This window comes from Triturus cristatus, chromosome 10 (genome assembly GCF_964204655.1).
Source record: "Triturus cristatus chromosome 10, aTriCri1.1, whole genome shotgun sequence".
Taxonomy (NCBI): domain Eukaryota; kingdom Metazoa; phylum Chordata; class Amphibia; order Caudata; family Salamandridae; genus Triturus; species Triturus cristatus.
Window position 1 is genome coordinate 1,021,650,839 of NC_140593.1, and position 18,163 is coordinate 1,021,669,001.

The window sequence follows — 18,163 nt, forward strand, 5'->3', positions numbered from 1 at the left end:
CAACATTCGAAGCCTTCCTCATTGATATGAACTCCCTTCGCTGGTGAACAATTTTGTAAAACAAATTCCTTCATGGACTAGACTTCTACCTTACTCTGACCCTACAGTTGAAGCACGAACAGTGTCACCAATACTCAAGAGTAAAAAATTAGGCGTTTGCCTTTGACTGCTGGGTGACCGAAGACTCCTCCACTTAAGAAGACAGGATCTATCAAATTTAACCCAAGTTAAAGCTTCAAGTTTAGTTCCATGCATCCGATTAATTAAAACCATTGCATTTATTTCATACACAATATAAAAACCTATATAACGATTTTCTAAAAATAAATGCAGGCATAAGGCGTTTGAAAAAGACGTGGTGAAAATTTTAATTGGGTACTGACTACCTCCGTGTCCTGTGTAAATGAGTGACTGGAACGTGATTTTTCTTTTTTTTATGAGTTGACATTTTGACCGTGTCCTTTGGAGTTAGACGTGCGATGATTGCTTGCCTGTAGGTGCATATACCTTTAAAAGGGTGTTTTCAGTAGTTTGCATCGTACTTGCTTTAGTCTTTGGCAGATGCATGAATTGGGTCCTCTTTGGAGCACCACACAACCTCCAGGCTGTTCCCTGATTTGCAATCCAAGGTGTGGCTGCCACACCAACAACTGGAACAACCTGAGCCTTAAGGCCATGAAATTCTGTTTCATAATGACTGAATAGGGGGCTCCAAGGTGGAATTCGAGGTTTATGGTTTTATAGGTGTTCAGCAGCATTCGGGCATGTGATCGTTTAGACAAAGCCTGTTTGTCCTCATTGATGTATTTTGTATCATTTTTTGAAAGCCTTGTATGGTAGAGACCGATCCAATAAAGATTGAATTTCCATGTTGATGTAGCTTTCCAAATAGGATTTAAAGCGTGTCTGTGTAATTTGCATGTATGACAACATTTTATTGATGGATTTTTCTTGTGAGTGCTCTAGCGTGTAACCGCACCCAATGAAGGCACACTGTCTAGCGATGGATTGCTTAATAAGACCAAATTCCAGTGTTGCCGTCCTTGGGAGCTTAAAAACTTTCTTGTATGTTTTAATTGTCAAACCTTAGAGCAGGGCTATATCATGACCATGCAGCTCCTCGCTTCCGTGGGGGAGGTTTGGCACAAGTTTTGCTGCCATGACCGTCTGCTTTGCTATTAAGATGGTACCATTTAGGTTGTTGTAAAAAGTGCATATTGCTGCTGTGAGGGCATTACTCTTTGTGAGCAGGTTTGTGCTTTTATGAAAGAAATTATCCTTTGTCAGTCGGCACCCCCAAGTATTTGTAGACTTCTTTGTGCTCAAGTGACTGTCCGTGAAGGAACCAACTTTTCAAGTGATTGTTAACCCCTTCAGTGCCCGCCCCTTTCCCCGCCCTGTGCCGGCCGTTGTATTAGCGGGCGGGGTTTATGACGAGCTGGTCTCGTCATGGGCACAGTGCAACCGCGGCCCATGACGAGACCAGCTCGTCATGGGCATTGAAGAGGTTAATGTCTGAGATTGTCATGACTTTGGTATTCCTGTTAATTTCCAGCATATTCTCCAGGGCGTGTTTCAGAAAGTGCATTTATTAGACGCTGCAGACCAACCTTGATTTAACTGCAGAGGAACACATTGTCTTCATACAGGTGATGGCTTAGTCGACAGTGTACCAAGTAGAGTTCGTTCACCATTTGTCTGATCAAGTGACTTTGTTAGGTCTGATATGAATAGGTTAAAATAGAGCAAGTACAAGAATACAACCCTTTTGAGACCATGATATGTCCTTATTGTTCTGGAGACCTGGGTGCCAATACCCTATTTTTATTCTGAACCAGGTATTGGAGTACAATAGTATCCCACTCAGGAGAGTTTGGGGAACACCCCACTTGACCTGTTTCGATCAAAGTTTCTCATGATCGACACCATCAAAAGCCAACTTGTAATCTACAAAGCATAGATGGAAGTGTTTTTTCCCCCTCCAGCTTATTGATAAGTCGGTGCCAAGATATTCGCTGTTGTACCAGTTCTTTTCATGAACCCGGTTTAATTTATAGGGATAATGTTTGTTGTGTGGGCCTAAGTGCTTAGTTTGGTTAAGAGAGCTGATGTGAAATATTTTGCCTCAGAAATCAGTAATGTTATCTAGGGATAGTTTTCAATTTTAGACCTTTAAAAATTGGATTTTTGATGGAACCATGCAAAGCGTGAGGGGCTGTGCCTGAAATAAGGGCATGATTGACTAGGTTGGTGAGTTTATCGCCCCAAAAATGCTGATTTGGTTTGTAAATTGCCTGCGGTATACCTTTTGGGGTTGGGTGTCCCATCATCCCCACCTGATTTGATGATTGTTGAGAGTTCTGTTTTGGAATTGTGAACTTGATGTGCGTCTCCTCCGTGCCTACTGGGGTGGGCTATTTGTGTGGCCCTGCTGTAGAAGTCGTTTGATTAAGTTTCTGATGTGAAACGGTCAAAGTGCTGGGCCAATTTTGTTGAGTATCTGTAATGGTTGGTTCCCTATTGGCAAATACATGCCTTAAATAGGAGACCCAAGTATGTTTTGGGATATTAGAACTATTTGTGGCGCAGATTAGTCTTCCAGTCTTATTTATGGTTTTCCAGAAATGTTGTTGCATTTTTGTTTACTATCATACAATAACATGGCCCTCTAGGAGTCTAATTGGAGCTTGCTTGAGTCCCATCTCTGCTGCTTGTACTCTGTTTTCTGCTGCCCTATACTAATCCAGATGTTGGGCTGAGAGGGGGTGTTTCCTTAAGACCTGTTGTGCTTGGTCCAGTTTTCGTTTAGCCTACCTGCAGGCCGGAGTTAGGTGCTTTCTGCTTTGGTTTTTGCCATTATGATGCTTGTTTCTATGGCTTGCTTTCTCTTTGCTGTGTTGTAAAAACCAGTTTTCGTCGGTATTCCTCTCAGTGATGAACTGGGTGGGTTCAGATTCATGTAAATTTCCTCAGCTCTTTTTGCTTTCTAAGTTATCGTTCTGTCCAGGTATTTGACCATTTTATAATTCACCGTATACAGTGCCAATGTTCATAGAGCCAAATTGATGATTTTAAACCTCCTAGGTGTGGTTCTCTAAGTTGAGGGAAGTGATCGCTCTGTTTCCAGTCCTATTTTGCACGCCTTTGCAAGAAAAACTACACGAAATGAATGTGTCCTAGACGGTGGATTTGGAATATGGACCGTATGTATGGCACCCTGCCCTATCATCGGTCTTTCTGCCAGGGGGGAGGGGGCGCCTGCTCGGAGAGAAGGGGGGGGGGGCGGGCAGAACCACCAGGCTTTCCATTGATCTTCCAAAATGTTACCGCTTGATTGGTGGAGTGCCTTAATGCACAGAAATAAGGATGGATGTGGTTGCCCAAGTTTCCTGAAGGGTGATTATTTCATAATTTTTCCACTGGTCTGGGAGTTGCCTGCTGTGATTTTTGGTTTGAGCCCTGCAATGTCCAACAGACATTTTTATCGCTCTCATTGGCCAAGTATTTGATTAGAGGGTTGAGTTCATTGTTTGTTTGACATGTAAGTTCAGTGTGAGGGGGATCATCCCCAGTAATTGTGGAAATCCTTTGGATCACTAAGACATCGTTTTGGAGTTTTCCCTTTGCCTGTGGATTTTGTTTAGGGTTTTGCTGAGTGCACCTCTAAGAATTGACTAGGCCTGGGGTTTAGGTTGTGAGCTGGCTACAGTTTGGTTGACCTCCAAAAGGTGAGGATATCGCTGGTAAGTGAAGGGGAGATATTTATCCCCATAGGTCAAAATGGGACATTTCTTTTAGTACCATTGCCACGGTGTTCACTGTAGCCAATTTGACCAGTCTGGTTTTCTCTTGGTCTACCCTTAGTTGATGGTATAAACTCACTGAAGATATCTCCCATTTTTAGGTCTTGCCTGCGTTGCAGCGCATGCGTTGCTCGCCTTGGTGAGATCTATAGTAGTTGGTTTTGTGTCCTGCTGCTTTGGAAGCAGGGTTTATGTCCGACCTGTCACCCTTAGGCCCCGCCCACCCGGACAGGAGATTTAGCTCGCGCACAGCGTCTCTTCCAGACACGCGTGTTTATTTTTGATTGCGCTTTTTAGGTCTCGCCTGACCCAGCGCATGCGCTGATCTGGCGAGACATTTAGTAGGTGGGTTTCGAAAGTGCTACCCACATTTTTGTGCTGGCTACAAGCGTCTGTGCACGATGGCGTACACGCGCACAGCTGCTCCCCGCATTCACCCCTCCCTTCTCGCCCAGCCATCTCTTTCCTGCGCCAGCCTTTCGCACCATCCCCCATCTCTCTCTCTCCCCCCCCCCCCCCCCCCCCCCGCCCCCCCCCCCCCCGCTGCTTTAGCGTGTCATCGCGGTCACTTTCGCCTGGCCTCTCGCCTATGCAGCGTCGGTGTGTATATTATTGGCTTCTTGTGATTGCACATACAAAATCACTGTTTGTCGTCGAAATCCGGGTGTGTTTTTAACACTATTCTGGACAGCATCTTCTGAAATCCTTAGCAAAGCACGTCTCATTACACTCCAAACCAAAACACCTAGGTGAAAGACATTGTCATTTACAACACCAATAGCTCTAACTCTCGCGAATACGAGACCAATTGCATTGCAAATGCTTGTTAATTGAGCAAGTGTTGGCAGTGCCCCACGCAACTTTAGAATGTTCCCTCTCTTCAATAAATTGCGTGGCCCTTTGGAGTCCTATTCCGGGCACAGGAGGGTTCACTTTTCTACTGTGGCGTTTATTATTCTCTGATCCTGTGTTTCACGGTTATCCATAATACTGAGTAGTGCTGGGCAGTTGAGTAGCAAAAAAAGACATTTGTCAAATCTGATGGCTGTTGTTTGGCTGTAATGTTTTGGACCCCACAATTGCTGTCATGTTTGTCAAAAGACTTGGTCTGTACGTCTCGTCTGGTTGTGTTTTTTCCCATTGTACCCTGGCGTTAGGCTTTTTTGTGTCAGTTGTTGAAGTTCTTGTGGACATGTAGTATTGGTTTTAACAGTCTTTACAATGATGTTGGGGGGGTGTCTTGCTCGGGTGTCTAGGTTTATGCTGGGTGATGGCTGTGGGATTGTTGACCATACGTTGGTTGGATAGATTATAGTTCGTTTTTCAATGCAAAATGTTCATCTCTACTTTTTCAGTGCTGAAGAGTGACTGGCTAGTTGGTTAAAGCCAGTCCTTTTGAGACTTTTATAGAAAATTGGGCAGAAGGCACCTGTGCTACCCAATTCCATACTCTTGCTTGTTTTATTCCCTGCTTCCCTCAGGTTTTTTTTTTAATGTGCCTTTTAGGGTAAATTGCAGAAGCTCGTTTGTTACTGAAGTTCAGGTCTTTAGACTGTGTCTTGCGGAAGATTGGCCTTGTCTGGTGGTCCGTTGGATCGTTTTTTACTTGCAGGCACTGTGATTTTGCCTTCGCTTTAGAGCGTGCAACTGAAAGTTCCAGAATCTAGGCGGGTGATGCATCTGGCTCCTCTGCATGACTCCCAAGACTCATCTGTATGAAAGGGGACGGTAGTCTGCAACCGAAATGCCCACATGATGTGGATTGTCTGCCCAGAAGTGGGCTACCATCTGAAGAAAGCTGCACGACTCCGCTGCGCTCTGGGTACTGCACAGGCCTGCCCACAAGGAGCGGAGCAACTGCCTGGCCTGACTCCTTGCGGGGGCGGAGAACAAACTGAAGAGCGCAGGCAGATTCAAGGCTAGGCCTCTTGCTGGCCCAGGGCAAGGATGAGCAGCTGACTGTTACTGGACGACTGGTAACCAGTGGAAACGTGCTGCAGCTGGGCTACTACCCACACCAGAGAAACCTTAAAATAAAGAGGGGCGTGGGCAGGCGCGCAACGCCCATAGGGCTCAAAGGGCTTCAGCACCCAAGTCCCCCATCCCCCCTGTGTGTAAGCCTCGCCTGAGAGCTTCCGGGGTGTGCACACACAGTTTACAAGCTGCTGTGGGCTGGCTGGTCCGGTGTCTATCTAATTAAAACTGCACCCAAGTACTTACTTTAAAAGACCATTTACGTGTTAACGAGGCGTTGTTTTTTCGCACGTTCGTAGAGCTCCTGCCTCTCCACTCTACTTATTGCTGGAAGAATTAGCCCCCCCCGAAATTGGGCTCTAGTTGCAACTCTGGTCAGGGGAAGAGTGAAAAGTTTGGGTGAGCCTTACCTGAAAGTATGAGCCTCATACCCCTAACCAGGATATTTGATTCTTTTATAATCGTGTGTGAGGAATTGAGTTTTATTGTGCGATAAACTTCTTTTTTTATTTTATTTTTTATATAAAGTTAAGCACTGGGCTAGGCGATTCCATTACTGCGGTTTTGGGTGTCTGAGAATTTAGCCTGGTGTATCTTCACAATAACTTTGCTTGGAAACCTGTGACTGCTGCACATCACTACCGCTGACAGTCTTGGGTTGACTGGGTTGCCCATAGCCCAGTTTCCAGAGGCTTAGTAGGACAGACCCTAGGTCAAGAGGCAAACAACCCCCAGCCCGTTGCCTGTGGTCCAGAAGCCTCTTCTTGCACTGTGCCCACCTGAATGTGACTTGCCCTGTATAGTACATGTTTGGGTTCTTCTATAGCACACAATTTAGTGGTCTAAAACATGCATTTAACACAGGCTGGTAAAATATGGAAATACAGATTTCATGTGTCCTTGTGGATTAGGAGTTTCCTTATGTTGAAGGCACCCAAACCCCTTTGCAAAGCATTACCATAGAGAGGGGCACAAGGATTATCCAGCACATTATTTGGAGTATTATTTTGATTTATTTCAGCCAGCCAAACATTGTTTTTGTGCTACCTTAAATTGTGAAGCAGGTGAGGGAAATGCCTTTTTTATAATCCACGGTTTTAGAGTGCCAATGTTTATAGACCCAAATGGATGTTTCAAAACTGGTTCCTTGGCCACCTTTTCTGTCACTTATTTTGTAAAGCTACTCTCCACCCCTTCATATTTTTGCAGGCACCTAAATCGCTCTGTGGCCACTAAGAAGCAGTTGGAACCAAGTTACAAAAACCCAAATAAATGAATTTGGGAAACTACTCCATCACCTACTTGCATGGGAAACTACTCCATCACCTACTTGCATGACAAGTTGTGTATCTGTTTCTGTTCACTAACCAGCGTTGGTGCAGGGCATTTCTGGGACAGACCGACATTCAAGGAGAAGGGAATAGTCTGTGCCTTAGGTGGAGTAGTGTATCTCGTGTCGGAGGATGTTCCATTTTTAGGTCTCGCCTGACCCAGCGCTTGTGCTGGTCTGGCGGAGACCTTAAGTAGGGAGGGCTTCAAAAAATGCTGCAGCTGGCAGTGCATTTGCACGGGCGCGCGCTTGAGCAGAGGCACCATATGGCATTCCTCATACTCATTAAGCGCATCCCTCGCCGTGATCACTTTCACTTTCGTCACCTTCATTCTGGCTCCTCGCATTGCCCCCTCCCTTTTCGTCACTTTCATTCTGGCTCCTCTGCTCCTCCCATTCCACCTCCCTTTTCGTCCAGCTCTTTGATGCTCTGCTTGCATCTCCCGCCTCCCTTTTCCTCTTTTTTCGTCGATTGTTTTTTTTGTCACAAATTAAGCCCAGGTTAGGTCCCTGGAACAGGACCGTGTGAGGCCCTGTCTGTGGGGCTGAGATGTGTTATTATTTTCTTGATACTTTAAAAAACAATTGCATTGCCCCAGGGCTGGGAACATATGCCAACCGCTTTATCATTGTGTGCATGACGCCTTTTCATGCCCTGGCTATTCTTAATTGTGCAGTCTAACATACATTATATTTCTGAGGATACAAGTGCTCGCTTTTATACAGTGCGGAGGGTTTGAGCGGCCCCATCTGAGTCTGTGAGCCCAGCGAGGGCTGGCGGTGTTTTCCCTCCCCACGTCTACTGGTCGTGATAAGGAGGCCGGGCTCCTGTTCATGTGACCCCCTCGCAGTGCTGGCCTTGTCCTGCAGCACAGCCCGGAAGAGCTTCCTGCGACAGGCTTCTTGCCGTGGAGGTCATGATTTTTGCATCCCACCCACCAGGTTCATGTTCTGAATCCTGTTGCTTCCAGTCCTTTCCTTTGACTCTCTAGTAACTTGATTTTCACAACATCCTCAAAATTGTGCCTGTTCATTGGAGACAAGATGCACCCTGCAAAGTGGTCATACCTGCATGCAACAGCAGCTGCTGTGGTGGGATCATACACACAAGCATCGTGAACCTGCACCCACCTGCTCTAACGAGGAGCTCACATACCACCACTGATGCATCTCCGCATCCCCTGCTTTTACAGAGTTTGGTGTACCTGCGCTTCAGTAAGTTCCTGGAAAAAGAACTATACAGTCTCGCCTTTTAATGCACCTCTCTGGACTCTAGGAGGCCACCACCATAGAACACCAGATACCTACTCCACCCTGTCTGATTGGACGTGTTTTTACCCTACAGCGCCCCACCTTCAAACTGGGCGGAGTTTCTATCGCTCTGCACTTTGAGGTAACTGAAAGGTTACCTACAGCAAATTAAAACACTCCTAGATAAATGCATCAATAACCGGGACTCTGACTGATCCCGGTTAACAGCGCAACAGAATATTTTAGTCAAACATTTTAGTGCGTTTCTACTCCAAAATCCTATTGGGGTGAAATACCTAAAAAAAAAACCAAAAAAAAAAAAAAACACCAACTACTTTCAGTCATATTGATTGCATATATCGACCATCTGACCCTCAAACTGGACTCATTGCATATATGCAGATACTGTTCAGACAAGGCAAAATTGTGATTTAATATACTAGACCGAATGAAGTTGTTATATGAATGCTAACCTCCCTCCAGAACTTCTGCTGTACCTGCATACCTGAAGTGTCTAAGCCACAATTTGAGATCATAAAAACACTGGGAGGAAATACATGCTCTAATGGTGAATGAGCATCCGTGGGGCTCTTGGGACCGCTGAGTCTCATGACTAATGCCCTAAAAGGTAAAAAGGTAGACCTTTCAAGAGTTGTGGCAGAAAGCTGTAGGCAAGAAGAACCAGCATTGGCATATCCAATAGGTCTCGCTTTTGGGAATTTATAAGTATTTAGCCATGCAACAGTTTGTTGTTGCACCAAGGATATTGTGCTGCATAACTAAATACTTATAAGGTCCCAAAAGCGAGACCTATTGGCTATGCCAATGCTTGTTCAGAGAGAGCTGCAAATAAAATTGGCTGTGCGCCATCTGGCTAGTTTTTGATTGTAACTCGTTGGTGACATGCACTATGGACGGTTATCTAGGCCTGCCAACAAAGCAAAGGCTCTCCGCTATACACCGGTTCTTACTTCACTAGCATATGTATAAGAGATAGTAGTGTACCAGCTCCTGTTCTGATAATTCCAAACTAAATGCAAACCTAGGCATGCCTCCCAAGGGAGATCCTTTCCTCCCCTCGTCCTGAAAGATGGGCTAACATTATGGGCTTTCCTAAATCGCATTCTCCGCCTTTAAGGCATCTTGATGCTAACAGATGTCCTTTCCTAAGTTAATGTGACACATTTTATCGAGCTTGGAAGAACGAAAAACTATGTAGACCCTCCAGGATTGGAACCGGTGACCACGAACGAGGTCCAGCACAGGTATCTGCAGTGGATGCATTAGTTCATTTTGCCAGTAGGGTTACGATGGTCCGTCTCCCTGTGGGCTTCTCTTGCTTTGCAGCTCTTTCCTTAGCTCATCCAATGTTTTACCGTTGCGCGAAACACAAGACATTACCACCCCTCACGTTTTGGCAAAATACCTTAGTCGCAAGCTTTCCGAATATATTTTGTCTTCCTTAATGCCAGTAAATGTGCATATCCAGCACTCATTTTCGTCTCCAGAGTTAAGATATAGTTTAGGTGTTCCTTGCAATACACATGGTTACAAATAAGCAACCAGGTTCACTACTAGCTTTGTACGGGCGTACATGTCAGTTAAATAAAATGCTGTGGTGTGCAAACAGAAGGGAAGTTTAATGTGGGGGTTGGCATTTTCTATATCTCTTTAGGTCCTAATCTAAATATAGCTGTCTGTGATATTCAATCATTGCACAGATACCACTAGTGAATACCGTTCAGCGTTGCCTGGGCTGCAGCAGTGTCTAAACACGCTGTCCTACGGAACTTGTTTTTAAAACCTTGTTTTCCAGACCAGCTCGAAATTCCTCAACGTGATGAAACATTCAAACAGAAACCTAGCGAGTGGGAGTAACATTCCTTAAAATTTCGATACAAAAATGTTCTGAGAATTCTGCAGTGTTAACTCTTCTTGTGTCAAAATCCACGCCTGAAGGCTTGTTGTGAGCAGCTTTGGGTAAAGAATCTTTGTTTTCCGAATCTGTTGACAGTGTGCAGTTAAATATAGGTTGCCACATTCTCGAGTATTGGGAATTGGAGTTTAGCGCGCCATTTCAGTAAAACCCTGGATGTGAAGGGTGTAAGGCAGGTATTGGATCTAAAATCTGGTAATTCAACCCTGTGGATAGTAACATTATTTGGGTATGAGAATAAAGGCTTCAGATTTCTTTGTTGTGCTAGAAACCTTCGTAAACTCCGTCCACAAACCTATTTTGGAACGGCTGAGTGCTGTCAAAATAGCTTCTTTATTTTTTTAAAAATAAAATACTGAAGACTTGGTGGGTTATGAAGTTGCCGTTTGAGTTCATGAAACCCAATGAAAAATATATTTAAAAACAAATGTCTAATTTATGATCATTTAATTATCTTACATAAACTGATTTATCTTTTTCTGCATGGACCAGATGCCCTTAGACACTGCCAGAGCGTGAAGTGATATTCTGATGTGTGAGAGAAGGGGCAACCTGCCTAAGTGGTTCAGAATTAGAGCAGCGTAGGTGTCAGAAGTTGAGTCCATCTTGTACGTGTTATTGTTATTCTAATTCTAATGGTTCAGGAGACGGTCTAAGATCTTGGAGAAAATAACGTTTCTGTCAAGATTACTTTATGCTGTGTAAACCAATGCAAATAAAAAGTACTTCATTTTATAGACTATATCACTGTATGACTCATTTAGACCCATTAATTTTAGATAACCACATTTGCCTACTAGAACTTTATTTTGCTTTTGTCTGTATAAATATATGCTTATACATTATCTCCGGCAGAGTACTGTTGCTTTCAAAGATTGGATGTCTAGAGGTGTCGCACATGAAATGGAGGCGCTTGGAAGCGGTTTATGTATCTCTAAACCAGAAGTCTTCAAACGTTTTTGCTCTGGGCTCCCCACCCAAAATTTTGTTTTTGAAGTTGAGCACCCTTCCAACACTATATGGCAAGGATTTGGAGAGGGTGAGGGATGATTGCAGTAGGCCGAGATCCTGAGATCATTTCAGGGGTACTTTTCTGTAGCTCGTAATCCTCACTAAACGTGGGATTTATAAAAATAAAAAAAAAGCAACAGCATCATAAATGCTACTCCCCATGATTGGGGTGCTGTGGGCCCCAATTCACTCCGCTTGCTGCACCAATGATGGCTGCAGCCTTGAGGTAGGCGATCATCTTCTTCCTCTCTGCTTCCTCACCATGTCCGACCGTCACTTCAATCTCGAAACAAGGCAGGTCGTTTTTCTGAAAGAAAATGAGCTACTCCATGCTCCCCCCAGCCCCCCCCCCCTTTTTTTTATATATCTTAATTTTGTGCCAAGGCCCCATGCACTTTTTTTTGTGTGTAAAACATTCATAATTGTGATGCAGTGGGCCCCTGGGCAAAAGTGTCACTGTTCCTGTTTCACTAATGACAGCTACTGCCTTGCTGTCGCATCAGACCGTTAACAACATCTCACACCACTCCTATCATTTCTCACCATCCCTCTTATCTCCCTGATGCTCAAATCTGGGTGTCTCCTCTACTTGATTTTTAGGTCTCGCCTGACCCAGCGCATGCGCTGGTCTGGCGAGACATTTTGTGAGGGCTCCAAAAAGTGCTACCAGGCCAGCCTAGAGCTACTGTGCGCGCACGTTGCGCTTTACCGCGATTACTTTCGCGGCCGCTTTGATGTTTGATCACGATCACTTTCGCGGCCGCTTTGATGTTCTCCGTGAGGCTTCAATAGATTGCAGCAGTTAAAACGAGCATTGGCATAGCCAATAGGTCTCGCTTTTGGGACCTTACAATAAGGTCCCAAAGGCGAGACCTATTGGCTATGCCAATGCTTGTTTTCTTTCTCCCTCTCCCATGGGCCATTGCTCCAAGGCTCAAGGAAGTACTGGCACAGCAAGTATGCCCTGGGCCTCAAATGCAGCACCAATGATAGCTACAGCTCTGCGATGCAGGCTGTCTGCTCTGCCCACTCAACAGGGCCATCACTCCAAGGCCAGATGTCCAAAGCAGGCTTTCTGTTGCTTTGTGTAAAATGAATAAAAAAACAAAGCACATTTAACCCCCCTCCTCCCCTTTTTCTTGGGCTCTATTCTGTGCGTTACAATGGTGACCTGGGCCCTAATGCTAGCAAGGAAAATGCACTCCATGCTCTTTCATAGTAAGACCGACATAACTGGGGTCCAGTGCCCACGCAGAGGCTGTGCAGTGAAACAGATAGTTGAGCAGTAAAAAAGAAACACGCCTTCTCACCAAGGCACCAGCGACCTGAAAAATAAATGTGTGCAATGGTTACTCGCCAAATTAAAGGCGGCTTTGGAACCAGTGTAGGTTTTAATTAATTGCGCCACTCAGGTTCAAAGTAACAAATATTTATGCTTTTCGAGAAGTAATATAGGTGTCGATTGAAAGGTGTGTACCCGTTCAATAGACTCGTAAAAATATTTATATTCGATATAGTATGAATGCTTATTATTAAAATGTGTATTTTTGAAGCACTTGTTTTTATCATAAACAGTACTTTGCAGCAGCCCATTTTATACAGTGTAATGCAATTTTAAAATAAGTATATTTACAGTACTTTATCGCAGACTAGGACCTCGTAGCACTATAATCAAGTCACTATTCTTCCGTGCACCATTCCGGATTCAATTCTGTGACTCTTTAGTCACACACAGACACCTGCAGTGATCGCATTACCCAACTGAATTTTTTTCTTCATTTTAGCCATGCCTTTGACCCAGTCTTTGCAATAACTGCTGTATGTAAATGAAGACAGCCTAGAAAGCACCTTTCACTCTTCAAGGCTATCTTCATTATTTACATGTAATTGCACAATAATTTGCGCCCCCCCCCAAATGGAAACACAGCGATGCCCCCCCCCCCCTCCCCCTTAAGGTGAAAGACCTCTGCTCTAAACGCTCTTCTTAATGAGTTCCTTTGTCTGCTTTATACCTATAGCGCTGAAAACCACTTGCATGGTGTCCATTTGATATTTCCCTCTGATCATCCTTATTTGTGATTTTTAGGTCTCGCTGAGCCAGCGCATGCGCTGCTTTGCGAGACATTTAGTATCTGGGTTTTCAAAGTGCTGCCAAAGGCTTTTGGTGGCCTAGCGCTTGCGTTCAGACGAGCGTGCATGCGCGCAGCCGCCATCTGCCTCCCTTCCAGCGGTCACTTTCACTTTTTCGTGCTGCTGCGCGCGCGCATCATTAGCGTGTTTTTTTTGTTTTGTTTTTTTGCATTACCACAAGCTTCCCTCGGCGAATGCTTGTTTTAGTTGGTAAATTGGAGATTCACACCCCCTGAATCTCACAGGCTTTGCCCCTGGACTGAAGCAGCAACATTTATCTGAGGTTTGGGAAGACACTGATATAACACTTCCAAGGTACTTAGAGGGACAAAGGTATCCCAGTTAATCTGCTAAAAAATAAAAACCTGTTGCATTTCACATTTTTATTTAAAAACCATCCAGGCATGCTACAGAAGAGGCGTCCGAGCACTCCGAGAGGCTTTTAAAAGACAAATGTGCCCTCGCTGGCACGCTACTATGCAGCTGGCTCCGCTCTTGTTCAATTCTCGGCTTCGCAATGGAAATGGTTTTCCAGTTCACTGAGCGCAGAGCACACACATGTAAATTTCCCAGCCCCCCACACTAACTCACCTGGCTGCCATGTTTCTCCCATGGCCTCTGGATTCTGCGCGCGGTGGCATTTCGAGACAGTCCGCAATGGACTGTTTAATAACTCCTCTGAAAGTACGCTGTCTCGTAAACCACTGCAGCAACCTTCCTTTAATAATGAGTTTCTCTGCAAGTAGTCCTCTTGGTGAAAAGATACAAGAATGTTATTCTTGCAGGTCACCTAGGGATTTGTTAAAAAAAAGACAAAAAAAGCAATGTTAGAAATGGGGTTTCTGCAGCAACACCGCTCAACATCCTGTGATTGTAGGCAAATCACTTAATCTCCCCATGCCTGACAAAAACCAGCATTGGCATAGCCAATAGGTCTCGCCTTTGGGATCTTATAAGTGTTTTAGTTATCCAGCACAATATTCTTGGTGCAACAACATCAACTGTTGCATGGCTAAACACTTATAAGGACCCAAAGGCGAGACCTATTGGCTATGCCAATGCTTGTTGTACATTGTCACATATTCCCAGGCAATTCTACGGGGCTAACGAAAACTTGAAATAACTGCTTCCCACCCCTTGCGTGGGATTTACCAATGCAAGTTTTTTGGTATTTCGTAAAATCATTTGGACATTCCAGCAATCGTTTTATGGATAGTGAATCAATGCATTTGTACATATAGACTTATTGTCAAAAATACCTTTGTGAATTAGGCCAACGATTTCTATTGATTCTTCAAGGTAAATGACAAGGGTATGAACAATGAGGGGGAAAAGTTAAACTATACACAATTGTTAGTCATCGATTTGGTGTTGTGAGGAATTCCCCAACCAGTTTCAAATCGCGTTCTGCTGCAGTGAACAGCTTGTGGGCCCATATAAAACCTCTCTAGTAAGAGGTACACATTCTCAACACAAAAAAAGCACTTCGTAACGACCTGCCTTATCACTTGGTACAAATCTTCCCTTACTAGAAGGCTCTTAGCACTACTGTTTGGAGATCCTTTATATACTGCACCCAGTGCTTGGTAGCCTCAGGGTTTATCTACAACATAAGGTTTATGTTTCTGTCCTACAGAGAGGGAGATTTTCTCCATTGCTAGTGTATTCCACATCCTAAAGAGCCAGTCCTCCATTGCCTGTGCTTTTGTCTTCCTCCATAGTGTATGACGACCTGGATGACCGTTATGAGAGTGGTGAAAAGTTGTTTGTCTGATAGGGTCTTATAGGGCAGACCACCCACCGTAGATGCCCAGTGGAATCAAAATCACAGCAGGGTCTCTAGTTATCCTAGCTCAGTCCAAATCATAAAGCACACCCTCCCACTATCTATGCAGTTTATGGCAATGCCAGAGGAGTTGCAAAAAAATTCCCCTGACCGTGCACCTCTTCCAACACTTGTATAATTTTGTCTAGTCCTATTGGACAATCTTCTCTGGAGTGTGGTACCTGGATAAAGGGATCTTAATACATTTTCCAATCCATCACAAACTTCGAAGCTCTTCGTGCTTTGTCGTAAAGCCACTCACTGTTTTGAGTATGGTTTCTTTGCCCGTCTCACATCATTTCTGCGATGGTGTTTTGTCTGCGGAGTCGAGACCTAAAAGGTTAGTGTATTGGAGATATGAGGTGGCAATCGTGTCACCCATTTTCCAGAAGAGGGTAAGATGCTCCTGTTGGTCATTGATGGGTGCAGTACCCGGTGGAGCGCATGGATTCCGTCTGGTAAAGGGTATTGCCTTTTGCTGTCCTCTAACAGCTTAACTACCCCTACGGGTTTGCTGGACCGACCATGATATACCTATGAGGCCTCCATTTTTGGAATAGGTGCTTCCCCATTCCAAGTATAAAGTCTGTGTTAAAACAGATGGGAGTGAAAGGGAAGGGAGATAGTGTCCACCCCTTATGTGTGCACGTCCTATTCCATATCGAGAGAGTAAACCTAGTAACTGGGGGAAGACTACAACCCCAACTTCTCTTATGGCTTAATAGCCATGGTACCCTTACAACTGCTGCATGGCAGCCATTAGATCGATGTAGCACCAATGCTTCAAGCTCTTAAATTTCCCCCACCCCATCAAATATCTCCTCTAATTCTCTCTGATAATGAGAGAATATACAGGACTGCCAGGGCCCCCCCCCCCCCCCCCGCTGAGGTGGCCAGTGTAGTGTTTTGCTGGCCACTTACTGGGCTTTTCTCTGCCGAAAGAGGTTGATTATCAAATCCTAATGTTGCTTCAGTATAGCTTGTTAGGCTGCCATGGGGATGGTCCTAAACCGGCATAAGAGTTGCTGTACTTTTTAGAACAGCACCTGCCAATTTCCATGTGAAATGCAGGGAAACCACAAGAGACTACTGCTGACGCAGACGGTGCCTGCACATTGGTACCCTCTGAAGAACTTCGAGTGTTCCATCTGCTGAACAAAGTAAGATGTCTGACCAGAACCATGACTGCATGAATCTGACACTACTACGCGGGCGCCCATTTGCAACTGTATCCCCATTTTAAGGACACAAAACCTTGAGAGGATCCTAGTTACAATAACTGACACGTAGCAGGCCAGTGAATGTGCTACAAGACTTCCTGAAATTCCTAAGCATATACCATTTAAATGAATAGTCTTTCTTTTACTACTGCTGCCTTGGATAACAGGACACATGTTACTTTGGCGAAGTGTTCCACCCCATTCCACCATGGTATAATCTGCATTGCCACAGTTTTCACAAATCCCACTGAGTTTCGGTGGGAGGTCTTGATCACCAATGTTATTTGTGTATTCCAATCCGGTTTCCTCCGTGAGTCATCAAAGGTTGTTTGTGCTACTGTTACTGTTTAACCCCTACCCTGCTCATGACGGAACCACTCCGTCATGAGCCACGGGTGCCGTGTGCTCATGACGGAGTGGTTCCGTCATGCTGCGGCCGTTGGCGGCTGCTCCGCCCACGCAGCGCTAATTCCCCGCCTGTGCGGGCGATTAGCGCCGCGGGCGGAGTCTTGACGGAACCACTCCGTCATGAGCACAGCTCAACCGTGACTCATGACGGAGTGGTTCCGTCATGAGCACGGCGCCACCGCCATCTGATTTGTGGTCCTGACTGCAATCTACTTACTCTAAAAACAGGAGCTCTGATTATAAAATGACATTTTTTGCAACCATCTTTGTTCTAGATAAAAGAATGCAAAAAGCTAGATCCAAGTTAAATGAAAAATAGTTTATCTCCAGGCATACCTCCTACACTCAATTCAGGAAATCCCTTAAAACATGGTTATTCGTCCAGGCCTACAATTCTACTGTTACTGTACCTGCAACAGAACCCGCTTAGCGCCAAGAAACCGTCTGGTGAACGTGCGCTTTACAAATCACTTTTAACATAACATATATATTCAAAGCTGCAACGTGTAGTTGGACGCGGTCTAGCTGAAATGGAATCGCACCCAAGTCTTGCTTGACACTGGAGATGAATTTTAGATGTTTTACAGCCAGGTCATTACATTGATGTTGCATTGACTTTTTTTTTTTTTGTGTTTGCAGGGCTGTGGGTAAAACATGCTTGCTCATCAGTTACACGACCAATGCATTTCCTGGAGAATACATCCCCACTGTGTAAGTATTTGTATTTTTGCCACATACTAGCAAATATCAAAGCTGTTTGATATAAATAAGGCAATTTCATGTGGCCCTTCTGGAGTACGTTTGAATGAATACCTCAAAAAGAAAATGTTACTGGGGTATTGAATGTCTACCTGTCTGGACTATATTACTTCCCGGTATTTTCACACGCTTTCCAAACCGATTAGTTCGATAATTGTTTCTCTTAGGAGCAGGTTGGCCCCTACATGATGGAAGCAGTGAAAACAGCGAAAGCACCAATTTGTTCAAATATTAAACTCTTGCAATCCAAATTAACTGTTTATGCTCTTTCTGCTTTTCTTATTTATGCCTTCATGGTTCATAATGAGTGAAAACTTGTGCGATTTGGGTGTGCAATTTGTGTGATATGTTGTGTACTCATAAATGCCAGGAGATCTTTCTGTTTTTTAGGATGGTTTTGATTGGTGCTATTTTTAGGTCTCGCCTGAGGCAGCCCAAGCCCTTTTATTTGCGATTCTGTTTTAAATAAATTGGGCTTGGAACCCTAACCATAACTTTGCATTGGCTGGCTTCCTC

The 18,163-nt window shown here is 44.6% G+C and overlaps 1 protein-coding gene across 2 annotated transcripts in view; it reads left to right on the forward strand.

Moving 5' to 3' along the window:
• RAC1 (Rac family small GTPase 1) overlaps positions 1 to 18,163 on the forward strand; it is a 54,004-nt gene that overhangs the window by 16,297 nt on the left and 19,544 nt on the right. For both annotated transcript variants that reach the window (XM_085629026.1, XM_085629025.1), the window contains exon 2: positions 17,528 to 17,599. In XM_085629026.1, coding sequence (XP_085485152.1) covers positions 17,528 to 17,599 — 72 coding nt within the window. The remainder of the gene's footprint in view (positions 1 to 17,527; positions 17,600 to 18,163) is intronic.